This window comes from Aspergillus vadensis (assembly GCF_003184925.1).
Source record: "Aspergillus vadensis CBS 113365 unplaced genomic scaffold BO88scaffold_3, whole genome shotgun sequence".
NCBI classification, from domain to species: domain Eukaryota; kingdom Fungi; phylum Ascomycota; class Eurotiomycetes; order Eurotiales; family Aspergillaceae; genus Aspergillus; species Aspergillus vadensis.
Genome location: NW_020292041.1, coordinates 1,471,477 through 1,491,640, shown reverse-complemented (window position 1 = coordinate 1,491,640; position 20,164 = coordinate 1,471,477). Strand labels below are relative to the sequence as shown.

Here is a 20,164-nt window from a genome sequence, read left to right as displayed (position 1 = left end):
GGGTGGATGGGATGATGAGATGAGATGAGATGAGGGATATACTTGTGTTGGTTGGAGGATGTGTATGGTGCAGGATACCGGTAGGATAGGATACAGTAACAGGATGAGGGTGAAGGGTATGCAGCAGTACTAGAGATCAATTGATTCAAGTAATGTAAGGAATACAGTACATCATCTATTAAGCGATATTCCAACTATCCATCTAAGCCATGTATAGGAATAGTCAAACCTGAGTATTAGTTATGTGGTAAGTATTCTATAACCCCCTCGTCAACAACTCCTCTCCCACTTCCTTGATCAACGGCTCCTTCGCTACACCCGACACATTCTTCTTTGCGACTACCGTCTCTGCAATCCCCATGGCCTTGCAGAGATCCACGACCGCGCTGTCAGGATTAGCTTCGTAGACAAGCAGTCCCAGAGCGAAGAGAAGCCCGTGGAGAGCCTCCTGGCTCTCTTCTTCCTGGGTGATGGCTTCCACAAGCGACGCGGTCAGCTCGACTTGGTTTTCCTCGGACAGGGGGTCGGTGTGGCCGGCGAAGCGGGCGTTGTGGTTAAGCGCGGCGAGGTTGTAGGCGAGGGAGGCGGCGACGACGCGGAGGTTAGTGTGGGAGTCGAGGAGGGAGGAGGTGGTGAGGTGGAGGAGGGTTGGGAGGAGAGAAGAGGAGGTAGTGAGTTGGTCGCGGTAGAGAGGGGTGGAGAAGAGGGTGCAGCAGAGTTGGAGCATGACGATGCGGAGGTTGTAGGGGCATTTAGAGAGGCCAGCAGATGGGGTTAAAAGAGTGAGGAGGGTCTTGTGGTCGGGCTCTTCGGCAAAGTAGCTGGATACGCGGGGGTCGAGGAAGAGCAGGCGGGTGAGGTCGACGAGAGCGAATAGATGGTCTAGGGCTAGAGAGCTGTAGGTGCTTTGTAGGTAGGTGGCGAAGGTTGGGAGGTCTTGGGGTAAGGGGGTGTCTGCTGCTGGGGTGGAAGAAGAGGTGCGGTGTTTCAGGTAGGTGATCATGGAGAGGAGGCGGGGGTCTTCGTGGTGAGGGCTGAGTTTCTGGACGAGCTTGTCAAGAGGGGGTACTTTCTTGTAGGTAACATAGTTGGAGATGGGGCGTTGGAGGCTGGGAAGACGGAGTTGCTGGTGACGATGGGGAGGATGGGCCATTTCCAGAAGGAGACGGACGTTGCCTCGTAGCTGGGCTGGGTTGGCGCCGGACCATTCATCGAGCTTCTGGCCCTTCAGGAAGGTCATGAAGGTTGGGGTTGCTCGGACGCTGTATTTCATGCTGACGTCCATGGCAGTACTGATGTCGACTTTGATGAGGGTGGCTTTGGCGCCTACTTCCTCGGCGAGTTCGTCGTACGTCGGGTAGACCATTTTGCAGGGCGGACAGGTGGCCGAGGTGAAGAAGATGACGGCGCATGAGTCGGCGGCGGCAGCTAGGTGGTGCTCGAGCTGGGCGAGATTGCTTGCGATGCGCACGGAACCTTGAGTAACGGGGGCAGGTTGCGCAGGGGCGGTTGGTGCGCTGGTGGTGGGAGTTTGAGTGCCGAATGTGCCAGTGCCAGTGCCTTGGGTTACACCGCGCAGGGCCATTTCGATCTGGGGCTTCATCATTTGCCCAAAAGGGGTGCTCAGGAAGGTCTGCGGCAGATTTTGAATATGCTCAGGAATGCCTTTGCCGAGAGCAAACATGGCCAGATCCTGCGTGAAGTTGTTGCAGTTGTGCAGGAAGAGGTCGTAGGACTGGACGGCCAGGTTAGAGAGATGACCGGGCTGGGGATACGGGCTCTTACCTCAGGGGTGTAGATTTCCGCAAGCGACTGGATGTATTCTTCGATCACATCCATGGGGAGCTCGGTCTTGCCAAGATGCAGCTTCTCCATGGGCTGTCCATGATGAGTACTGCCGGGGACAGCCGTTTGGATGCCCTGGCCAAAGTAATACTCGACGCCGTTCAGCACCAACGATGTGTGGTAGATGGCATCGATTTGCGTTCCCGTAAGGGCCAGCGAATACTAGACGAAGTTAGACACGAGGCAACTCTGCCACATTCAATGCGTGTCCTACCATTCCCGCAAGACCCTATTCCGCATTAGCCCATGACTCCTTGACTAAACATGTACACGTGAAGCTATGGAAATCACCTTGGATAGGTCATAGACATACAGCTCGACATCCATGACGACGGCTGCTGACACAGAGGTCTTCAAATCAAAGCTGCGAAGTATGAGGAAGCACCAGGAAGACTGAATCGCAACTCCGAGATTCCTGGGAAGTGTTATCCTCGCCGGCGCAAACGCAGCTGAAGAAGTAATAAGAAGAAGCTCCAGGCATCGCGGGGTTACGTCAGCAGCCCGCCGGCCATCACGAGATTCACAGCAATCGAAGACAATGGAAGCAACCCATCTTCTTCTCACCTCATCTTCCTCGGAGTCGTCAACATCCCGATCCTGACTCCCAACGGCAGTGCGATGTAAATCGGCAACCCCCGATCCTTACCAGCCTACCAAATGTCCATGGCTCATCCGCCCCCGCGCCTCATCTCCAACCACCCTTTCCCTTGACATCATCGCAGTTTGCGACAGCTTAACATCTACCTACACAATACCAAAGAGCATACATAACCAATCGCTATCATGGTAAGCCACCATCGTCTTATCGAACGTACACACTCTCCTCAACCAATGCGCTGACCACCATTACCACATCCAGCCCCCCAAAAAGCGCAGCGCCCCAAGCAGCGGCCCCGCGCCCAAACGCGCACGCCAATCCAAGCTCGCCAAAGAAAACGACATTAGCGCGTCGGAGGAAAACGAAATCAAAGAAGTATTCCATCTCTTCTCCGAGACCGTCGAGGAATTCGCAGACCAAAAAGAAGGCGTGATCCCACGCGGTGATGTGCGCAAAGCCTTAGTGTACGGTTCCCCTTCCCTAGACATCCACATTGCGACGAAAAGAATCCCTAACTCAGTGCAACAATAGAGCCCTCGGCCTCGACCCCACCGATAGCGAAGAACTCCACTCCATAATCTCGGCCGTCGACCCCACGGATACCGGGTACGTGCTGTACGAGCCGTTTCTTGCTGTCGCGGCGGCGAAGCTACGATCTAGGTCTGATGATGCGATGGCGGCGGAGGTGGATGCGGCGTATCGGTTGTTTACGAGGGGGTCGGGGGGATTGATTACGTTTAATCATTTGAAGAGGATTGCGCGCGAGTTGAAGGAGGACGAGCTGGGGGATGAGTTATTGAAGGATATGATTTTGGAGGCGAATGGTGGGGCTGGGGTGCATGCTGGGGTTACGTTGGAGCAATTCCATGATGTTATGACTAGGGCCGGGGTGTTTTGATTGTCTTCCTTGGATCTTTTGATGGGGATATGGGATGGTTGGGTCATATTTCAGCGGGCGTTAGATATGTGATTATTCCTGGTTACTGGGGTGTTATTTACTATCTGGGACAGGGTGTTGGGACATACGGCATGCTTCTTGGGATTACACAGGATCGGTTATGGAGTGCCAAAAATAGTGTACTTTAGCTATAAAGCGATAATCAGATATCAAGTACATACAGTGTTATACAAAGCCGTGTTCAACGTCTCGTCGATTATTCCAGAGCAAAACGTAGAGCAAACAGCCAAGAACATGTGGTTAAACGCTTTCTAAAGAGTCGTACTCGGGGTATCATATAATGCTGATATACACAATCGGGCAGAGCAAGGTTGGGCAATCGAGACAAAGCGGCTCAATCAACGTCGGACATAAGCAGGGACTTCTCAAACCGGGGTTCAATATTTAACGCCGTTGAGACGCTGGTCGCTTGCGATACATCGGATGTGGAGTCTCCTGTGGCAGCAGATGTTGTGGACATGGTCTCCGAAGGCGTGCAGCTAGAAGAAGGCGCAGAACCCTCTTCCACCAAGCCAGAATCCACGTCCTCTGCAGCCTCCGGGGAGTAGTCGTCAACCGCCTCGTAGAAGAGCATGAAGGCACCGCCCTGAGACATGACGCTCGCTTCGCTGACCATCTGCACGTCTTCGTCGCTTAGCCTGTACCAACGCTCGTCTCTCTCCTTGTCTCCATCTGCCTCGATAATTGCGTCGGGGACGTGGGCCGGGAAACTGTCGGTTGGATATTTTCTGTAACATATGTAATGGCCATTCTCATGACGGCCGTAATGGGTGATCACAGCACGCAACTGATAGTGACCACCTGCAGTTGCGCCTCTTCCTGCATGCGAGAGCATGGATACGCTGGGATTGGTCTCCCAGGCTTCAAGATTTGGTTCCCCACCTTTGGAAACTCCGCCCAAGCACCACGGATTCAAGTTAAGGGCATTGGGAAACTTGACGGCCGCGTAATTCTTCCGGAGCATTCCTGTAGTTTCGTCGAACATGCTGCGGTTGATGTGAATTACTAGGCACTGTGGGGGCCTGGCAACCACGGCCTGTCTTGACTTGGTCGTCGACACTCGATTCTTCCCGGGAATATGGCATTTCTGAGAGAGCGTCTTCTCTGCAAAGTCCTCCTCTCCCAACGCTTGCTCAACGGCCTGTAAGCGTTCCTGTGCGGAGCTTCGAAGCGCATCTGATAGTTTTGGTGATTCCGGAGTAGCACTCGGAGTCTCCTCATCATCGCCGATTTGCTTCAGCAGGTTCAATAGCTGAGACTGTACCCGCAACAAAGTGCACTTTGCGCATTCCACTCCCTCAATGGGCTCCAAATGCATGTAATGATGGAGACACTCTCGGATGTCGTACTCGAACTTTGGACCGAGCGGGACGGTCAAACAGTTGAAGGGAATGAGCGAGAGCCCTTCGGTCCAACCACACTGGATGCAGCCCACTCTTTGCGCAAGAAGGCCTTCCAACGGATTCCGAAAGACCTGGTTTCCAGTTGACCGTGATTCCGCCCCACTGTTCTCTTGTAGCTCCTGCGATGAACCAGACCCAATCACATGCTCCTGCGGTCCTGCCATCTTCAGGCCCAAATTGCGCGTGTGTCGCCGAGTCGCCTGCTGGACTTCCAGATCCAACTGATCAACAATCTTCGAGAAGTATTCCTGTGCATCCTGCTGCTGCCAGCTGCTCATCGATTTAAGATCCGCCGGGGTCCACAGACGTTGGCCATTGCTGTCTGCGCTATTGAGTCGCTCTATGATATCCTTCAAAGCTTGATGGGTGGACATAAGGGCTTTCTCTCCTAGCTGCTCAACATTCTGATCCAGAAACTTCTCCAACGACTGGAGAGATGCCAGTCCTTGTATGATGCTATTCTGATAGCACGAATTATCCCAGTTTCCGAGCCCTGGCGGTACGTTGTTCTTGCTGCTTAAGAGAGAGGTTCCGAAGCTCGAGAAAGCCGGGGCGCGAGGGAAGAGGGAGGAGAAGGAGGTATCGTCAAGGCCAAGTATCCGTTGCATCGCTTCACTCTTGGCCTCAAAGGTCATCGAAAGAGGGTTCTCGTCGGTCGTATCGGATTTCCGTGTCTGGGAATCCAGGGCGGCAATCAGTCGAGAAGGTGTCAAATGGACAAGTATATTCCAGGCTATCCGAGCCACCGACAACGAAGCTGGACCCCAATAGCTGATGGTGAAATACAGAGTGATGAGCGTCACTAATATAGAGGCAACTAAGGATGGATTGCCCTGCAGTTGCTGCAGTACTGTTTCATAGTTGCTGCGCTGCACGTTGAAGGGATTCGGAGTGAGGAAGTTAATCCCCTCTCTGCGAGCATTCATGGCTGATGAAAAGGAGGCAAAGTCCACGGCATAGGGACGAGGACATTGACATCACTTAGCAGAGCAGTTAAGAGGCGACGACCACGTCTGGCGAAGTGACGACTGGATCGACTTGAGCAGCCAGTGTTGCGTCGCAGAATAAGCAGCGGCCGAGTGCGCTCCAGGTGTCTTCCGCCACCCGGAAAGGTTTTATCGATAATGCCCGGCTCCACAACAAATTATTCACCTGCGGGCATGCAGGAAAATACCAATCTAAATTTCCCCTGCATCAATCATGGCGAAATCTAGACGTGAGTACAGCTATTCTTACAGGATTATTGCTTCAAAAATGCATGTTTAATGCTAACATAATGCTCCTGTCTAGCCCAGTCAAAACATTCCCGCGCTGCGAGGCGGGCAGCTTCCCCCAGTCTCGATGTCGACAAGTCAATCACATCTCTTCCGCGGGCCGAAGAAACTACAGTACAGCGGGATTCGATTCTATCGGAACGCGCTAATGCAGGCGTTTCGAAGAAATCGTCAAAAGGCAAAGCTAAAACTAGAGCGCAGCGCTTGAGACAACAAAAGGGTGTTGAAAGAGCAGAGGCCGTGATGGACCAGCTGGAGAAGAAGGTCGTTAAAAGTGAGGGCCGCGCCAAATCCGTCAAGGCTCGTAGGGTAAGGACGCCAGACTTTCCATCATGATTGGTCAATATCTCTGACGAAATGAGTGTCTAGGCCGAATGGGAGGATCTGAACCGTAAAACGAAGTCAATGTTCGAAGCCCTCAACGAGGCTGACGATAACATGGACGATGCCATGATGGACGATGCTGCGGCTTCTAAGCCAGCGAAACGTTCGAAGCCGGCCCCTGTCACTCAGGCTCCCGTTGTGGAGGAACACGAAGGCATTGACGTGGACGATGATATCACCTGATGCGTGGACGTCTATCTTGCCAAGGAAATACCGCCATGGTTGCGCCAGCTATCTACTTCCGCGGTCTAAGCTGGTTGATCATCCGTTCGATCTCAACGGCGGCTGGTCCTGAAGCCCTCGCCTGGAGGAGCTCAAGGGCGTTGACATTCTTTGCCTTGAAGGCTTCTTCGCCGGCTTTCGCAATCATGCCGCATTTCACCCACATTTCCATCTTGTCCTCAGCCGGCAAATTGGTGCATTTGGGAACAAATAACGAAGCGAGCTTTGTATTTCCAGCTCCCAAAATCTCGTTATAAAATGGCTGTTATTTATCCGTGAGCATGCGGGCGCATATTCTGGGGTTGTTGGCCGACTTACCTCCCACCCAATCGGGGACTTTTTGTTTTTCCCGATTTCTTCCAGCTCACCCCAGTCGCGCTTAGCTACCAAGGCCCTTAATCTCAACCACCAGAAAGTTTTCTCTGGCATCCTGAACTCGCTCTGTATCTTCTGTGCTCTTTTTCCGTAGCCTGATCTTATCAGTCTGTAGATTGTCTCGTTCAAGCTTAAGCCAAGAAACTCTGAACGATCCGCAAGGTCTTTGTCGAGGGCCTCCTGGACCTTCAGCAACTGGGATGCTTCGTTTAGTAGTTTCTGCTGTAACACCACCGAAGGATCCTTCGAGTCTGACAGTAGTCGTGATGCGAGCTGGAGTTTCTCAGTCTTGCGCGGCAGGTCCGTTGCGTCCAAAGCCTCGGAGAGAAGGACATTGGAGCCATCAATCGGCCGATCATCTTGGTAGAAGAGGTCCTTCAACAACTCGGTGTCCTGTCCCCGGGCAGTCGTCTCGACAAGGGCAGACGCCATAGGGCGTGTGTTTATCGTTCTGAAGAAGCTGGCAAGCGGTAGTTTAGTCTTAAGGTGCAGAAGGACGTAGTTCACTAAATCAACGTCTCCACTTTCGATGGCCTTATCCAAGGCAATTTCGTCTTCTTCCATGTCCAAAAGCAAGGGCACTTGCTTCCCAGCTCTTGGTTCGTGGTTCAGCAGCTGAGTTGCCAAGTGTGCACGTCCTTCATCGTAAGCTGTTTGCGCGATCAACTCAAAGGATATGCCTGGCTTGCCTTCCAGTCGCTGGACGATGAGCTTGCAGAGGGCATCATCGTCCACCGTGGAGACTTTGACCTTTTGGCTTGCCCAATGAACGTATATCCTATCGGCGGGAAGCTCAAGGTATTCCGAAATGCGGATCGCAAGCAGGTATTCATGCCTGTTTACCAATCGCTCGATAAGCCTTTCAGGCGTAAGACGCATGTATTGCTCATAGGAAAGCGGCAGTCCTATCTGATAGTCTCGCACTGCTTTCAGCACCCGGAGTTTCTCAGTCATTTCGACAAATTCATCGCTGTTGTACAAATCAAGAACAGACTTTCCGAACGAGGCTGCCTTTAACAGGCGCTTCTGCCAATATGTGTCAAACTCATGACCAGCAGCTTTGACACAGGTGTCAACCGCCTCGGGCAAACTCGGCCGGATACGTTGAATGTTTTCGTCGGCTTTGGGCGACTTCTTCTCCAGAAGATCTATAGAGTCCAGGAGGACCGAGGCGGGTGACGTAGATCCAAGCCGGAAGATCGCCTCGGTGACATCTTGCAAACCATCAGATGTTTGTTCCTAAAGTAAACGTAAATCACTTACCAACAACTTTGTGCAGGAACTCGCAGGTGTCGTTGGTAATCAGACGCACACCATCAAACTCAGGCACGACATGGACAGTGCCATCATAGTAATATCTCGCCGCAACGCCATTAGGCCCGATGAGATGTACCTCGTCTTCCCAAGCGATGACAACGGCATCATCTCCGCACCAGTCGACTGTCCGAGGAGTGACTCGCGATTCTGGGTCATATTCGCTGTACTTGCTTTGGAAGTCACTGCTGACTACCCATACCTTGCCCTCGGCGGTGATTAGTGCAACAAATCTTCCGGTTGGCGACACGCTTGCATGCTTGAACGGCCCATTTTGAAGAACTTTGTCTTCGGCTTCGGTGGGGTCGACCAAGTAGACCGTCTTGTCAACGGCAAGCAGGACTTCAACTGAGCGAGACAACGTGTAAGCCGGAGGTATAAGTGACCACGACGAGACTTCTCCTTCTGGGCAAGGAGCTAGGAGCCTAGGCCGCGGCTCGTCGTAATTCGACACTGCAACCAGTTGGTTGTTTGAGAGCAGGGCAACAAAGCCCGAGGTCCAGAATCGGCAAGCTCTTACACCGTAGTCTTCAGCTCCCTAAGCGGATGTCAGTTTCAGCAGAGCAGAATGCGGGTGGGAGTGTTACATTTCCTAAAGAAAATGAGGTGAAGTCGCCATGGAGGCCAAAATAGCGTCTGACGGTGCCATCTTCCGTGATCACCAGGAGTTCTTCCTTGTCGGACCAGCCGAGACCACGAATCGTGCCGTATTCCCACTACAGATGTTAGAAAGTGCCTACGTGAAATCAATAGCTGACTGACATTGATTCGATTGATGTGCTTCCCCGAGCATGAGTAAATGTCAATGCTCGATTTGGCGGTCTGAGCATCACGGAACCTGTACGGTTTGCTCTCATCGCGGTGCAGCGCTGAAATATGTCAGTACATTAAGAGCCAGATAATAGTGCAAATATTTGCACATACCAATAGCCCCTCCGTAGGGAGCGCCAGCGATGATGTAGTTCTCTAATTCGACATCATCGTCGAAGATGGCATCGTATATGGGGACCTTCCGGTAGAAGCTATCTCCTAGCCTCTCCCAATTGGCCAGAGGATTTGACGGCGCCATTGACACCGAGCAATGTCATGTATAGATGGGAAGCGATACAGATCCGATGGAGATAGTGCTGGGATAAGACCCTCCAGCCGGATGTTGTTGTCTATCGGGAAGCTCCTGGAGCTCACATGCGGACGGGTCTCCGGCACTAACCGCATTGGGATATAGTGCCTGAGGTGGCTGACCATGTATCGCGCGGGTAATTATTCATGGACTATCCTCAGCTGCCATCATGACTGTAAATTGCACGACAGTACCATCATGGAGGATGGCTCGGAAATCTCAAGACTCGCCCCTGAATTATCTGATCTTGAAGTAGCTCTCTTTCTTTGTCTTGCGGCACACCAACACTGTCGCATTGACACAAATGACGCTAATATTCATGACGTCGCAAAGGAGCTCGCCCTGGTAATTCAGCATCCCGTGATATGATCTACTATGTTACTAATGCCTCGTTCAGATATGCACAAATACATTTGGTCTCTCTTATAGCATTCTTGATTGCTCTAGTGCTACATCTTTAGAAGACTTTCGTGCTGAATTACTTCCTCCCGGGCTTTACAGGAGCAGTTATGCTCGGCCTTCGCGCTCACGAATGACCACTGAGTCGGTATGTCAATTCGACTGTTGTGCTCGACTTTATTGCTAGGCTAATAAGATAAGACGGGCACTCTATCCTCATATCATGACCTGCGAGATCACAAAGGACGCCTCAAGTCAGCCCCTATCGGGCACAAGCAGAAAGTCGTCAATGTTGTAATAGCTAAGCACTTCAATCATGTGGACGACAATATCCAGCGCGAAGCTCTCGAGGTAAACAGGATTACCTCTAGATACTGATGAGATTTTGACTGACACATACAGTTGATGCACTCGAAGCAACTCACCACACCGGCAGGAATCTTGGAAGTCCCAACCTATTTTCTGTTCCTACCTCTTATAGTGCGCGATGAAACCCCGCCATTAAACTCTCATCTAGTATGTCTGCCACCGGTAGATACCATCACTCAGTGAACTGACCTCACTTAGAACGACTACCTGTTCATCTCTCATTTCCACGACACAGAAGACGGCTATGTCTACCTCGAAGAAACTAATGACTGGCTATCCGATGGCCAAATGTCCGCATCATCCGTCATCCACAAGCCAGAAGCTCAAACGAAGAAAGGACATCCTCATGTAGATATCACGGTTTGTCCCCCCTCCTACCTTGGTCATCAAACCAACTCCCACTAACAAGAACATAACAACCAGCTCCTTGAACAACTAGAACAACTAAGCACCACCGTCAGCATGGGCGCCGAATTAGCCCGGTACCAACAAGACATAGTTGTGTTCCTTCGGCTCAGTCGCGCAGTAGCTGGGGGGATATCCACACGGTCTAACCTCTACTTCAAGTCATTTTCAAAGTGAGATAATCCAATTCATTCCCCGCATGCCAAAGCAAAGTACTGATTACAACACAGACTCCTCGCCGTATTACACGGCATCGACTTCCTCACGCCTTCAATCGTAGCACTAGCAGCCAGAAAGGTCTTTCGACATCGGATCATCGTGGCCAAACCCGAAGAGGATAGAAGCCTACAGTACGGGAGTGACTTGCACGCTGTGTCGCAAGTGCTTGAGTACGCGAATCCGGACTCAATATTGGACGGGGTGCTTACATTAGAAGCGCCATTGTGATATAACAATCATGTATATACTTTCATGCAAATCTTACAACCTCTCCTCAGACTAACAGGGACAGGCTTCATTAAGTAGAGTCATGACTATCCTTGACGAATTAGATGAAGTACTATAAATGGGTATTTCGCAACACGACACGATCCAGCAAAGGATCCATTTCCCCGATAAGCGTCGAAGCCCCCCTCCTATAACTAATTATACAGCACCAACTCTTCTTTCAAGTCCCCCCACCTGCGAGAACACAAAAACACTACAACAACTTCTCCACCCCCTCAATAACATCCTTCAACAAATCAAAAACCCCATCAAGAATCGTCTCCAACAAGCCCGTCGCAAAGCTCAGCACACACTCCAACGTATCCACCAACTGATCCAAAACATCAGTTAACGTGCAAGAGCCATCATCATCATCATCATCGTCTCTCTTCCCGCTGCCCTTCACCAGCACATTCCGGGGCGCTACCACCGCATCACTCGAGCAATTACTCAACCGGCCGTAGATCTTCTCCTGTGAGGAGAGAAGGAGAGCCCTAACGCTTTCGATCCTCTCGACTGCAGCGGAGGAGGTAGTGTTTGTGACGGTGATGGTGGTTCCGTTGGCGAGGGTGGTGGTGGTTGTGGTGACGGCTGTTTGGGATTGGGAGGCGTGCACAGAGGAGAATTTTTCCAGGAGAGGGTGGACGCGGTGGACGGTTTGGTTTAGGCGGTTGAGGTTTTGGCAGTTTTGGAAGGTCGAGGTGAAGGCTGCTGTGAGGGGGAGGAGGAAGGTGGTGAGGGTGAGGAGGAGGGGGAGGAGGTTCATTTTGATTTTGATTGAGCTATGAATTGTTTGGTTGATGATGGATTTGTTATTGTTGTTGTTTTTGAGTATTTGAGATGGGTTTCGTGGTGGCTTTTATATGTATGGTTCATTTCATGTTCATGATATTGAGGGTATGCACAGAAAGTGGAGCTATTTCGGAAAATACAAAAAAAGAAACTATAGACTTGATATGTCGACGACGTCGGATTGGTCCAGCAATGATCCGAATTACTCGATGGAGATATCCCCTGACGATCGCAAGGATGAAAAATATCCTCCTAGATAATCACTCGCATGCTTGACAGGCTGATAGGGCGTCGATCTCTTGTAACCGAGATGGTCTAAGGTGATAGTTCCCTGTTAGTGACGCTAGATCTGCTCGATCTCCACAACGCCCAGTTTCCGGGAACCATCACAATCAGAAATAGCTAGCCAGCTACTTATCGCCCAGATGGTCTCGCGCGATGCTTGAGGAACATATCGGGCGGCATGAATTTCTGCTCCTTAACCTCCTCATCCGCAACCAGACCGTTGCCGAGATGTTGATCGCCATTATCGGTCGCCGAGCCTGATTCGAGCGACGCCATCAGTCGGCGCCATTCGGCCAGTACGACTTCAATTTCGGTCTTGGCATCGCCGACAATGGCATCCATTTTGATGTCATTGCGGTCGTACCCGAAGGGGTCCTCTAATTGCGAGCCGATGCCTTCGATGCCATACAGGGTGAAGATGACCAGGCTGACCATGGGAACGGTCCACCACCCCATATCGTCGACCATACCGAAGGGTAGGACGCAGCCAAAGAGAGCGAGAACTTGTTTTTGGTGGATCCTTTCACATGTGAGCTGGCGTGAGATGTAAAGGGGTGGTTCAAGATGAAGGAACTTACAAGTGCGCAACCGGAATAGGAGTCAGCTTGATGGTCTCCATTCTTCCATAGGCATCCATCAATGAATTCAACTGAGCTTGCATCTGACTTGCCCCGGGAGCGTTGAACCAGCCGCGCTCCACTCCCCTCTTGATAAACCCATCCACGAAGAAGGTTAGTTGAAACGGTAATCCCAGCCCCTCATCCTCGTGGCCTACCAGTCCAGCTGGAAGGAGACTTGCATAATCGGGGTTGAACGCTGCGACACCGTTCTCGGCTACATCATTTCCTAGAGCCCACGCCGCTCCCCATTCAGCGCGAAGATGGTTCTTCACTGCAAAGGGAATGGACATGAGGATCCGTATCGTCCGCTCGATGTCCTCTTTCTCCGCGGCAGTCGGAGGACCTGCGGTGCTGTAGCCATTGGTGACGATAGTCCTGACCAGGTTGCGAATGCACGTATAGATTGTGTTCATTCCATTACGCCCATCCCAGAACCGGTTGTAGGACGTCTGGTTGCGGAAAACGAGCATCAAACCGACGACTATAGATAAGGATGGGATCTACGGTTGCATAATCAGATCTGGAAGCACAACAACATGCATGCGAGTAAGACCTACAATACTGCTCGGTAGCCCCACTGTATCAAAGACATAGATATCGAGGTAGACCACAAAGGCTGTGAACGCGGCGTGCAGGAAGACGGGCAGCAGAATGGCCGCGTGGATAGCGCCTTTGATGAATCGGAACACCAGAGGCCATCTGATAAGGCGCGTTTTCAGCATAATGTTATAGTAAGAGTCAGTTTTGTGAGCCATCAATCTTGTTTACCTTCGGGGCTTGCTCCGACTCGTCAGGAGGTGCGGATGGGTCCCTGCGCGATAGTGATGCGCATTGTTAAGGAACGTGGTGTTCTGCCGACTCAACGCCGGTGTCGGGGGTTGACTGAAATTCAATCGCATATTTGCCTCCAATTCAATCTGACTGAGGGAGAAGAGACACAGAAATAGAAGAGGTGGTCTTTGTACACAGCGTGAAAGAATTTGCGTCTAGCGGTCAACAGCCCGTCCGCTTTGTCAAACTTGGGTTAGTTGCTTAGTCGAGGTGGAACGATAGGGCGAGTCGGCGTTGGTGAAAGGTCTCTCCTGATTTAGTGCTCCTTGTCCAGCGAGCCATATCATATGGGACTCTTGGGAATTGGTACGAGATAAGGAGTGGCATCATCGTGCAGAAATTAAGGACAACTCGCGGGGGATCAACCAGCCGCCGGATGTTGTGGTTGGTGAATCCATCTTCACGGGGCTGCCTCGCCCAGAACTCTATTTCCTCACAACACTCCTGCCAACCAGTTGACTTCGACGTACTTTGACCTGGTTTGGCCACGATAATATGTCCACTTCGGATAGCACGAGAAGGTGAAACCCAGATAAATCACAGAGGGCTGCGAATGCATCATGTGCTGTAAGTCATGATAAGCAGTGGATACATATTTCTCGGATAACCTGGGATTCGCAGTTGACAGCACAATCAGGACTACTAAGTGAAAACCACGACTTCGAATCTCTTCAGTCCCAACTTTATTATTCGAATCAGCCTACTCATAAGTAATGATGCTTCGGCGCCTCTGGGGTGGCACAGACTTAGTTCTGTTGCGACTATCTACCAGCGGGAGCCGATCGTCTCGTTGCAGTTCGTCGGCTTGCCGCCTGGCAAGCGCTGAGAAGATGTAATACGAACGAATGTCGTTCACCACACTCCATTCTCGGGTTTCCCATTTTAAAATGATTATATTCATCTGGGGAATCAAGAAGGTCTGGGGAGGGGCTTCTATGTTCGGCCTTCGGGTTCTCTCGCTATATCAACAGCCCCAGCATTAGGCCAAGCGGAGTTATGATACCATACCAGAGATTATATACTCGAATGGTACCTTCGGTATCTCATGGTCTCGGTGTTTATTGGTGCACGAAGGCCCAAGTCATCAGCGCGAGGCTGAGCCCTGCTCTCCGCACCTCACTGGGAACTTCATATGTCGCATACTGACCTTGGGCATGTTCCAAGCCTTATGATCCTAGAAACTCTCTCCTTCCTAACTCATTGACGGTAGAGCGATGGAAAATGCCTAGCACTTCCATACGGCGTCTTGACAACGAGGCGTACACGGTCGCATTAATATGCCCCTTGGAGGTTGAACTGAGTGCGGCTCGATACATGCTTGACGAAGAGCATGGAATGCTTCTGGGAAACAGAAAAGATCCGAACATATACATACTTGGATCCTTGAGTGGGCACAATGTTGTGCTCGCGGCACTCCCAAAGGGGTCACAGGGAACGGCATCCGCGGCGGCCGTGGCCATTCACCTAATTCGCACTTTCTCGGCAATCAGACTTCGTTTGCTAGTGGGCATAGGTGGTGGCATTCCTAGCCTTGCTAACGATATTCGTCTTGGGGATGTGGTTGTAAGCGCTCCTGACGGTCTTATTGGAGGAGTAGTCGAATATGATTTGGGTAAGGAAACCACAAACGGGTTCAAGAGGAAGGGTGTACTGTGTCCTCCGCCTGCTGAGTGGAGAAAGGCTATAGCAAACATGGCCTCAGACCACCAAGTCCGAGCAAATCGGATTGCAGTATTTCTGTCGGATATGCTGCGCAAATATCCCACATTAACAGAGTATCAAAGGCCGCTGCCGGAGACCGATATCTTGTTCCCAGCGGACTATATCCACGCTCAGGACGGGGAAAGCTGTGTTTCTTGTGACGCAACTAAGGCCGTGAAACGAGCTCCGCGAACACTGCCTCACGAGTCACGCATCTTCTATGGCATCATCGCGTCAGGAAACCGTGTCATCAAAGATGGCACAAAGCGGGACAGCATAGCAACGGAGTCAGGTGGCGCGATGTGTTGTGAGATGGAGGCAGCCGGACTTATGGACCAATTCCAATGCGTTGTCATTCGTGGAATTTCCCATTACTGTGACTCTCACAAAAATGATGACTGGCATGCTTATGCTGCAGGTGCAGCTGCAGCTTTAGCGAAGGAAGCCCTGATGTACATGGAGCCTCATTGTATGTGCCCAATAACAGCTACTGCGTTGGTAATGAAATGTAATAACATTGTTATAGATACTCCACCGCGCGAAGAACATACATCAGAGTGGAAAGCCAACGTCCTCAAGCAGCTGTATACCTGCAACTACCGAGACGCTAAGGATAGGAACCCATAACGAGTTGAGGGGACTTGTCAATGGTTTATCCAACACCACCTCTTCGACAATTGGAGAGAAGATCATGGGCCGGGTCTTCTCTGGATTTCAGCCGATCCTGGCTGTGGAAAATCCGTCCTGGCCAGATATCTGTTAGATGGAGTTTTGCTTAGGTCAAGGACAACTGTAGTCTGCTACTTCTTCTTCAAGGAGAATTTCGAGAATCGGGAGATCCTTGTGGATGCTTTATGCTGCATCCTCCATCAGATCTTCGAGCAAAGACCGCGCCTGCTTTCCGACCGTTTCCGATCCAGATTTGAAAGTGGTCACATATATCAATCGTTCTGGAGCTTGTGGTCTATTCTTTGCGATCTGGCGGAGGAGCTTCCGGATGAGCAAGTGATTTGTGTTCTGGATGCCTTGGATGACTGTGGGTGCGACGAACAGTCACAACTGGCTGAATGTTTGACCAACCTCTACCAAGGTACAACGGCCTCTTCGAGGTTGAAATTCCTCTTCACTAGTCGACCAAATAGCGCTATTCAGAGAAGGTTTCAGTCTCTTGGGAATAACTTCCCAGCCATTCACCTACGTGGAGAAGACAACGATGAGGTACAGAAGATAGAGGGTGAAATCAATATGGCCATAGAGCACCGAATAGAGGAGCTTGCAGAGCGACTACAACTTCTGGCAGACGAACGCAACCTTCTTCTCTCTGAGTTAACCTCCGTTCAAAATCGGACATATCTGTGGATCGATCACATCATGAGTACCTTAGACGATATATTGACGGTCACTCCCACTAGTATACGTGCAGCCATCAGAAGACTACCGCGATCCCTTGACGAAGCTTACGATCAGATTTTACGCCGCACTCCAGACCCCGATCAGGCGATAAAAATCTTACATATTGTCGTTGCTGCAAATACACCTCTGACGGTGGCGGATATGGCTACTGCAGTGGCTGTTTTAGACCGGAGATCACCCGAAGACCAGCTTGAGATCGAACCAGAGCATCGAACAAAGCGGTCAATCCGGGAAATATGTGGTCTTTTCATCACTATCATCGACTCAAGAATTTACCTTCTACACGAGACCGCAAGAATTTTTCTGGTGTATAGGGAAGGTAGAAGTGAGCCAATTCCGGACCTTACGTGGAAAGCTTCGTTGAATCCGCATGGTTCAGAGTGGATATTGGCGAAGGCTTGTGTGGGGTTTCTCCATTCTACGGATCAAGAGATGGCCTCAAGAGACCAAAGCAACCTTATAGTGGAGTTCAGTCGGACTCCCTTCCTCGAATATGCCGTCAAAAATTGGAGCAAGCATGTCTTATCCTCTGATATCGAAGAGGACCCATCGATACATTCACAGATAATGGACATCATTCGCCGCGGTGAAGCCTTCTGTCTTGGGTTCAATAACGGGGCAGCGTCTATACATCAGTTCACTCCCTCAACCACTCTGATGCGAGCATCATGGCTGGGATTACGTCGCGCCGTTCGAACGCTACTACAAGACAAAGAGATCGATTTGAATTATAGGAGCACCTATGGTCGTTCGGCCTTATCACTCGCAGCAGAGTTATGGGACATTTGACGTGCTGGAACTCCTGCTCAGACAGTCTTGGTTTTTCCCCTTCTTATTCCGAACAACGCGGTGGAATGATGTGAATGGAGTGGAAAATTGTGGGCTATCGCCACTCGCACATGCAGCATATCATGGTAACGAGAGTATTGTCAGCCTCCTGCTCAGCAAGCAAGGGATTTGCCCCGACATGCGGACCTTTAGTGAGAGAAAAACGCCCTTCGGGTATGCAGCGGGACGTGGCCCTCTCAATATCATCAAGATGCTTCTTGCTACCGGCAAGGTCGATCCAGATGCCGTGGATTATGCTGGGCTTACACCCATTGTCTATGCAGCAGAAGCTCAGCATGAAGATGTTGTCACTTTCTTACTGAACACCGGGAGAGTTGATCCCAATCGAAAAGGTATTAGAGGTATGACTGTACTCTCACGAGCAGCACACCGTGGCCACGGAAGTATTGTTCGGATACTGCTCGACTTTGGAGTCAAAGACCTCAACTCTAGGGACAAGTATGGACGCACTCCACTACTGCATGCTGCACTCAGGGGACATGAGAATATTGTCAAGTCACTCCTGAGTACCGGGATACCTGACCCGAACTGTCGGGATGCCGGTGGTAAGACGCCGCTCGCGCAGGCCTCGTATTATGGCCATGATGAGATTGTCGGGATACTACTTGAGAACGATGAGGTCAATCCTGATATACAGGACGACCATGGCAGGACACCACTGGCTCTTGCCTGCCAGGGAGGCCATGAAAGCATCGTTGCACTACTGCTCAAGAGCGGCAGGGTGAACCCAAATTCAGAGGACCGCTATGGCACAAAACCGCTTACACATGCCACAGAGTGTGGAAACGAGGGCATCGTTAAACTCATTTCGGATGCCATCAACAGTCAGGACAGTGAAAGTAGTCCGAATACCTCTTCTAGATCTTTACTGCAACTAAACGCAGCGCCTAAGTTCCAGCCAGCGATTGATGCGTCCATGGTAGAAGCCAAGCGAAACCATCAGATATCCTGGGTATGGCCAAGAAATATCCTATATCCGAGGTGGCCACAGAACCAAACAGTCATTCCATACAAGGGTAGCTGGCTGTCCCGGTGACACTCCACCTCATTTAGCAGCACCATTGGGAATTCTCCACCGAAGTCCGAAATACAATTACCTACATTGCTGGCGGCGCAGCACTCAAGGTCTTGGACATGATACTGTAGTGACTGAGAGCTCGGATGCCCAAGCCTGTTTGCAAGAGACACACCCCATTTTAGGCCGGATTGAATGACGAACGTCTACACGGAGGTGCATGCTGTTACGAGCTAGACCGTTCTGCCAACCCTGCTAGCGATGCAAGCCACTCACAACTGTACACTCCACTGGACGGGCGGGTGTAGATCTGACAGCCGCTTACGTCTCCAGCCTTCCAAGGATTCACCCGGTGTTGCCAGCAAAGCAATTTCAGGAACAGGACAAAGAGCTCTTCGACATCCCGTCCAAACTAGACCGAACTGCTAAAGTAGGAATATCGTCAACGTGCACAGCACTATGGGGAGCTTGATTCACGCAGATTGCATCATGCATGGTGAGACCTTGGCAAGCGAATAGTATCAAAACGGCAGTGATATGCTTCCGCCCACGGAACGGGTAGTCATAATTTGGATCGGGTCAATCCGTGATGTAAGCCGGCAGGAGCCCGAATTATAGGATTCTCTATCCTACACCCGCCGTATACGAGACCGCGCCACCAGATATCTCTGGAATACAAGTCTCCTTTGTTCTCCGGAGGTACACAGTGCAGTAGGCTAGTGCGGATACTAAAATAATCCTTAAAAATAAGGTGTGCAGCTCAATCTGGCATGCCAGATGGAGGGGGAAGACCGATCCCCATTTGATCGGAGGCACCATCTGGGCCCGCAGCAAGTGGATTCGTGTGGGTGGGCCTTGCTCCCCCCTGATCCCCGCAATTCACATCTACAGCCAATAAGTACCATGCACCTAGGCTTGGCCGACGACATCGACACTCTGGCTGAGGTCATCATCCGCCATGGATTGCTGACTCATCTTCACTGATGCACATCTCCAACAACCCCAGACTTGGCCAGAGGGCATTAACTGGCTGGACACGCTGGTGGGAGACAAAAATAGACGGCTTCTTAATCTGGCCTTACACAAAGATGCGGAGCCACTTACCACTTAATGTCCCGCCTAGGAACGATCGACATCCGTGGAAGCTATTCCCTGCCGCTTTCGATGCTGCGAAACAGAGGACAATGACAAAGACCATATCCATCGCTGCTTTAGGGCTGAGAAACATGAGCACATCTCAACGTCATCCTACAAACCCGCCATTGTGAAGGAGGTGAACTCAATCAATCATTCACTCAACCGCCATCAAGTCACTTTGCCGGACCAGGGCACGTCCAGGAGTGAATGCGGCCACTCGACGTATCGCTACGTCATGGCCAGGCGTCTCTTCACTCACCACTCCTTATATAAACCTGGCTGGTCTCCAAGAAATTTCGATCCTCATCATCAACACAATAACTGACTCAGCATATCTGACTGTCTACAACTATCTACATCCCAAACACT

At 51.1% G+C, this 20,164-nt stretch overlaps 9 protein-coding genes across 9 annotated transcripts; 4 read left to right on the top strand and 5 right to left on the bottom strand.

The window, feature by feature from the left end:
- Positions 1-191: 191 nt before the first annotated feature.
- BO88DRAFT_402056 (bifunctional C97 family peptidase/thioredoxin family protein) lies at positions 192-2,280 on the bottom strand. The gene is made up of 3 exons (XM_025706002.1): positions 2,137-2,280; positions 1,786-2,074; positions 192-1,735 (listed from the first exon to the last, which is right to left on the bottom strand). The coding sequence occupies exons 2-3, from the start codon at positions 1,873-1,875 to the stop codon at positions 257-259; spliced, it is 1,569 nt and encodes a 522-aa protein (XP_025566789.1). The 5' UTR covers positions 1,876-2,074; positions 2,137-2,280; the 3' UTR covers positions 192-256.
- Positions 2,281-2,628: 348 nt separating this feature from the next.
- BO88DRAFT_422696 (EF-hand superfamily Ca2+-modulated protein) lies at positions 2,629-3,341 on the top strand (the record flags this gene model as incomplete). The annotated part of the gene is made up of 3 exons (XM_025708587.1): positions 2,629-2,631; positions 2,705-2,907; positions 2,975-3,341. 3 exons carry the CDS (start codon positions 2,629-2,631, stop codon positions 3,339-3,341), a joined length of 573 nt encoding a protein of 190 aa, XP_025566788.1.
- Positions 3,342-3,419: 78 nt separating this feature from the next.
- Positions 3,420-5,917, bottom strand: BO88DRAFT_174610 (ubiquitin-specific protease UBP1). Its single transcript, XM_025701691.1, has one exon. The coding sequence runs from the start codon at positions 5,728-5,730 to the stop codon at positions 3,736-3,738; it is 1,995 nt and encodes a 664-aa protein (XP_025566787.1). The 5' UTR covers positions 5,731-5,917; the 3' UTR covers positions 3,420-3,735.
- Positions 5,918-5,955: 38 nt separating this feature from the next.
- Positions 5,956-7,138, top strand: BO88DRAFT_432776 (Alb1 domain-containing protein). The gene is made up of 3 exons (XM_025709382.1): positions 5,956-6,020; positions 6,095-6,387; positions 6,448-7,138. The coding sequence occupies exons 1-3, from the start codon at positions 6,005-6,007 to the stop codon at positions 6,643-6,645; spliced, it is 507 nt and encodes a 168-aa protein (XP_025566786.1). The 5' UTR covers positions 5,956-6,004; the 3' UTR covers positions 6,646-7,138.
- On the bottom strand, positions 6,698-9,512 carry vp16 (tethering complex subunit VPS16; the record flags this gene model as incomplete). Its single annotated transcript, XM_025709883.1, has 6 exons — positions 9,298-9,512; positions 9,136-9,242; positions 8,961-9,089; positions 8,323-8,911; positions 7,003-8,273; positions 6,698-6,946 (listed from the first exon to the last, which is right to left on the bottom strand). The coding sequence occupies exons 1-6, from the start codon at positions 9,440-9,442 to the stop codon at positions 6,698-6,700; spliced, it is 2,490 nt and encodes an 829-aa protein (XP_025566785.1). The 5' UTR covers positions 9,443-9,512.
- A 154-nt stretch (positions 9,513-9,666) lies between these two features.
- On the top strand, positions 9,667-11,161 carry BO88DRAFT_485291 (uncharacterized protein). The gene is made up of 7 exons (XM_025712332.1): positions 9,667-9,838; positions 9,891-10,040; positions 10,094-10,243; positions 10,295-10,408; positions 10,460-10,621; positions 10,685-10,839; positions 10,897-11,161. Exons 1-7 carry the CDS (start codon positions 9,692-9,694, stop codon positions 11,111-11,113), a joined length of 1,095 nt encoding a protein of 364 aa, XP_025566784.1. The 5' UTR covers positions 9,667-9,691; the 3' UTR covers positions 11,114-11,161.
- Positions 11,162-11,350: 189 nt separating this feature from the next.
- BO88DRAFT_432773 (uncharacterized protein) lies at positions 11,351-11,918 on the bottom strand (the record flags this gene model as incomplete). The annotated part of the gene is made up of 1 exon (XM_025709381.1): positions 11,351-11,918. One exon carries the CDS (start codon positions 11,916-11,918, stop codon positions 11,367-11,369), a length of 552 nt encoding a protein of 183 aa, XP_025566783.1. The 3' UTR covers positions 11,351-11,366.
- An 88-nt stretch (positions 11,919-12,006) lies between these two features.
- Positions 12,007-14,015, bottom strand: BO88DRAFT_402050 (bestrophin family protein). Its single transcript, XM_025706001.1, has 4 exons — positions 13,618-14,015; positions 13,407-13,548; positions 12,808-13,349; positions 12,007-12,749 (listed from the first exon to the last, which is right to left on the bottom strand). The coding sequence occupies exons 1-4, from the start codon at positions 13,746-13,748 to the stop codon at positions 12,359-12,361; spliced, it is 1,206 nt and encodes a 401-aa protein (XP_025566782.1). The 5' UTR covers positions 13,749-14,015; the 3' UTR covers positions 12,007-12,358.
- An 886-nt stretch (positions 14,016-14,901) lies between these two features.
- BO88DRAFT_450358 (5'-methylthioadenosine/S-adenosylhomocysteine nucleosidase family protein) lies at positions 14,902-17,583 on the top strand (the record flags this gene model as incomplete). The annotated part of the gene is made up of 2 exons (XM_025710559.1): positions 14,902-15,850; positions 16,178-17,583. The coding sequence occupies 2 exons, from the start codon at positions 14,902-14,904 to the stop codon at positions 17,581-17,583; spliced, it is 2,355 nt and encodes a 784-aa protein (XP_025566781.1).
- Positions 17,584-20,164: the final 2,581 nt, after the last annotated feature.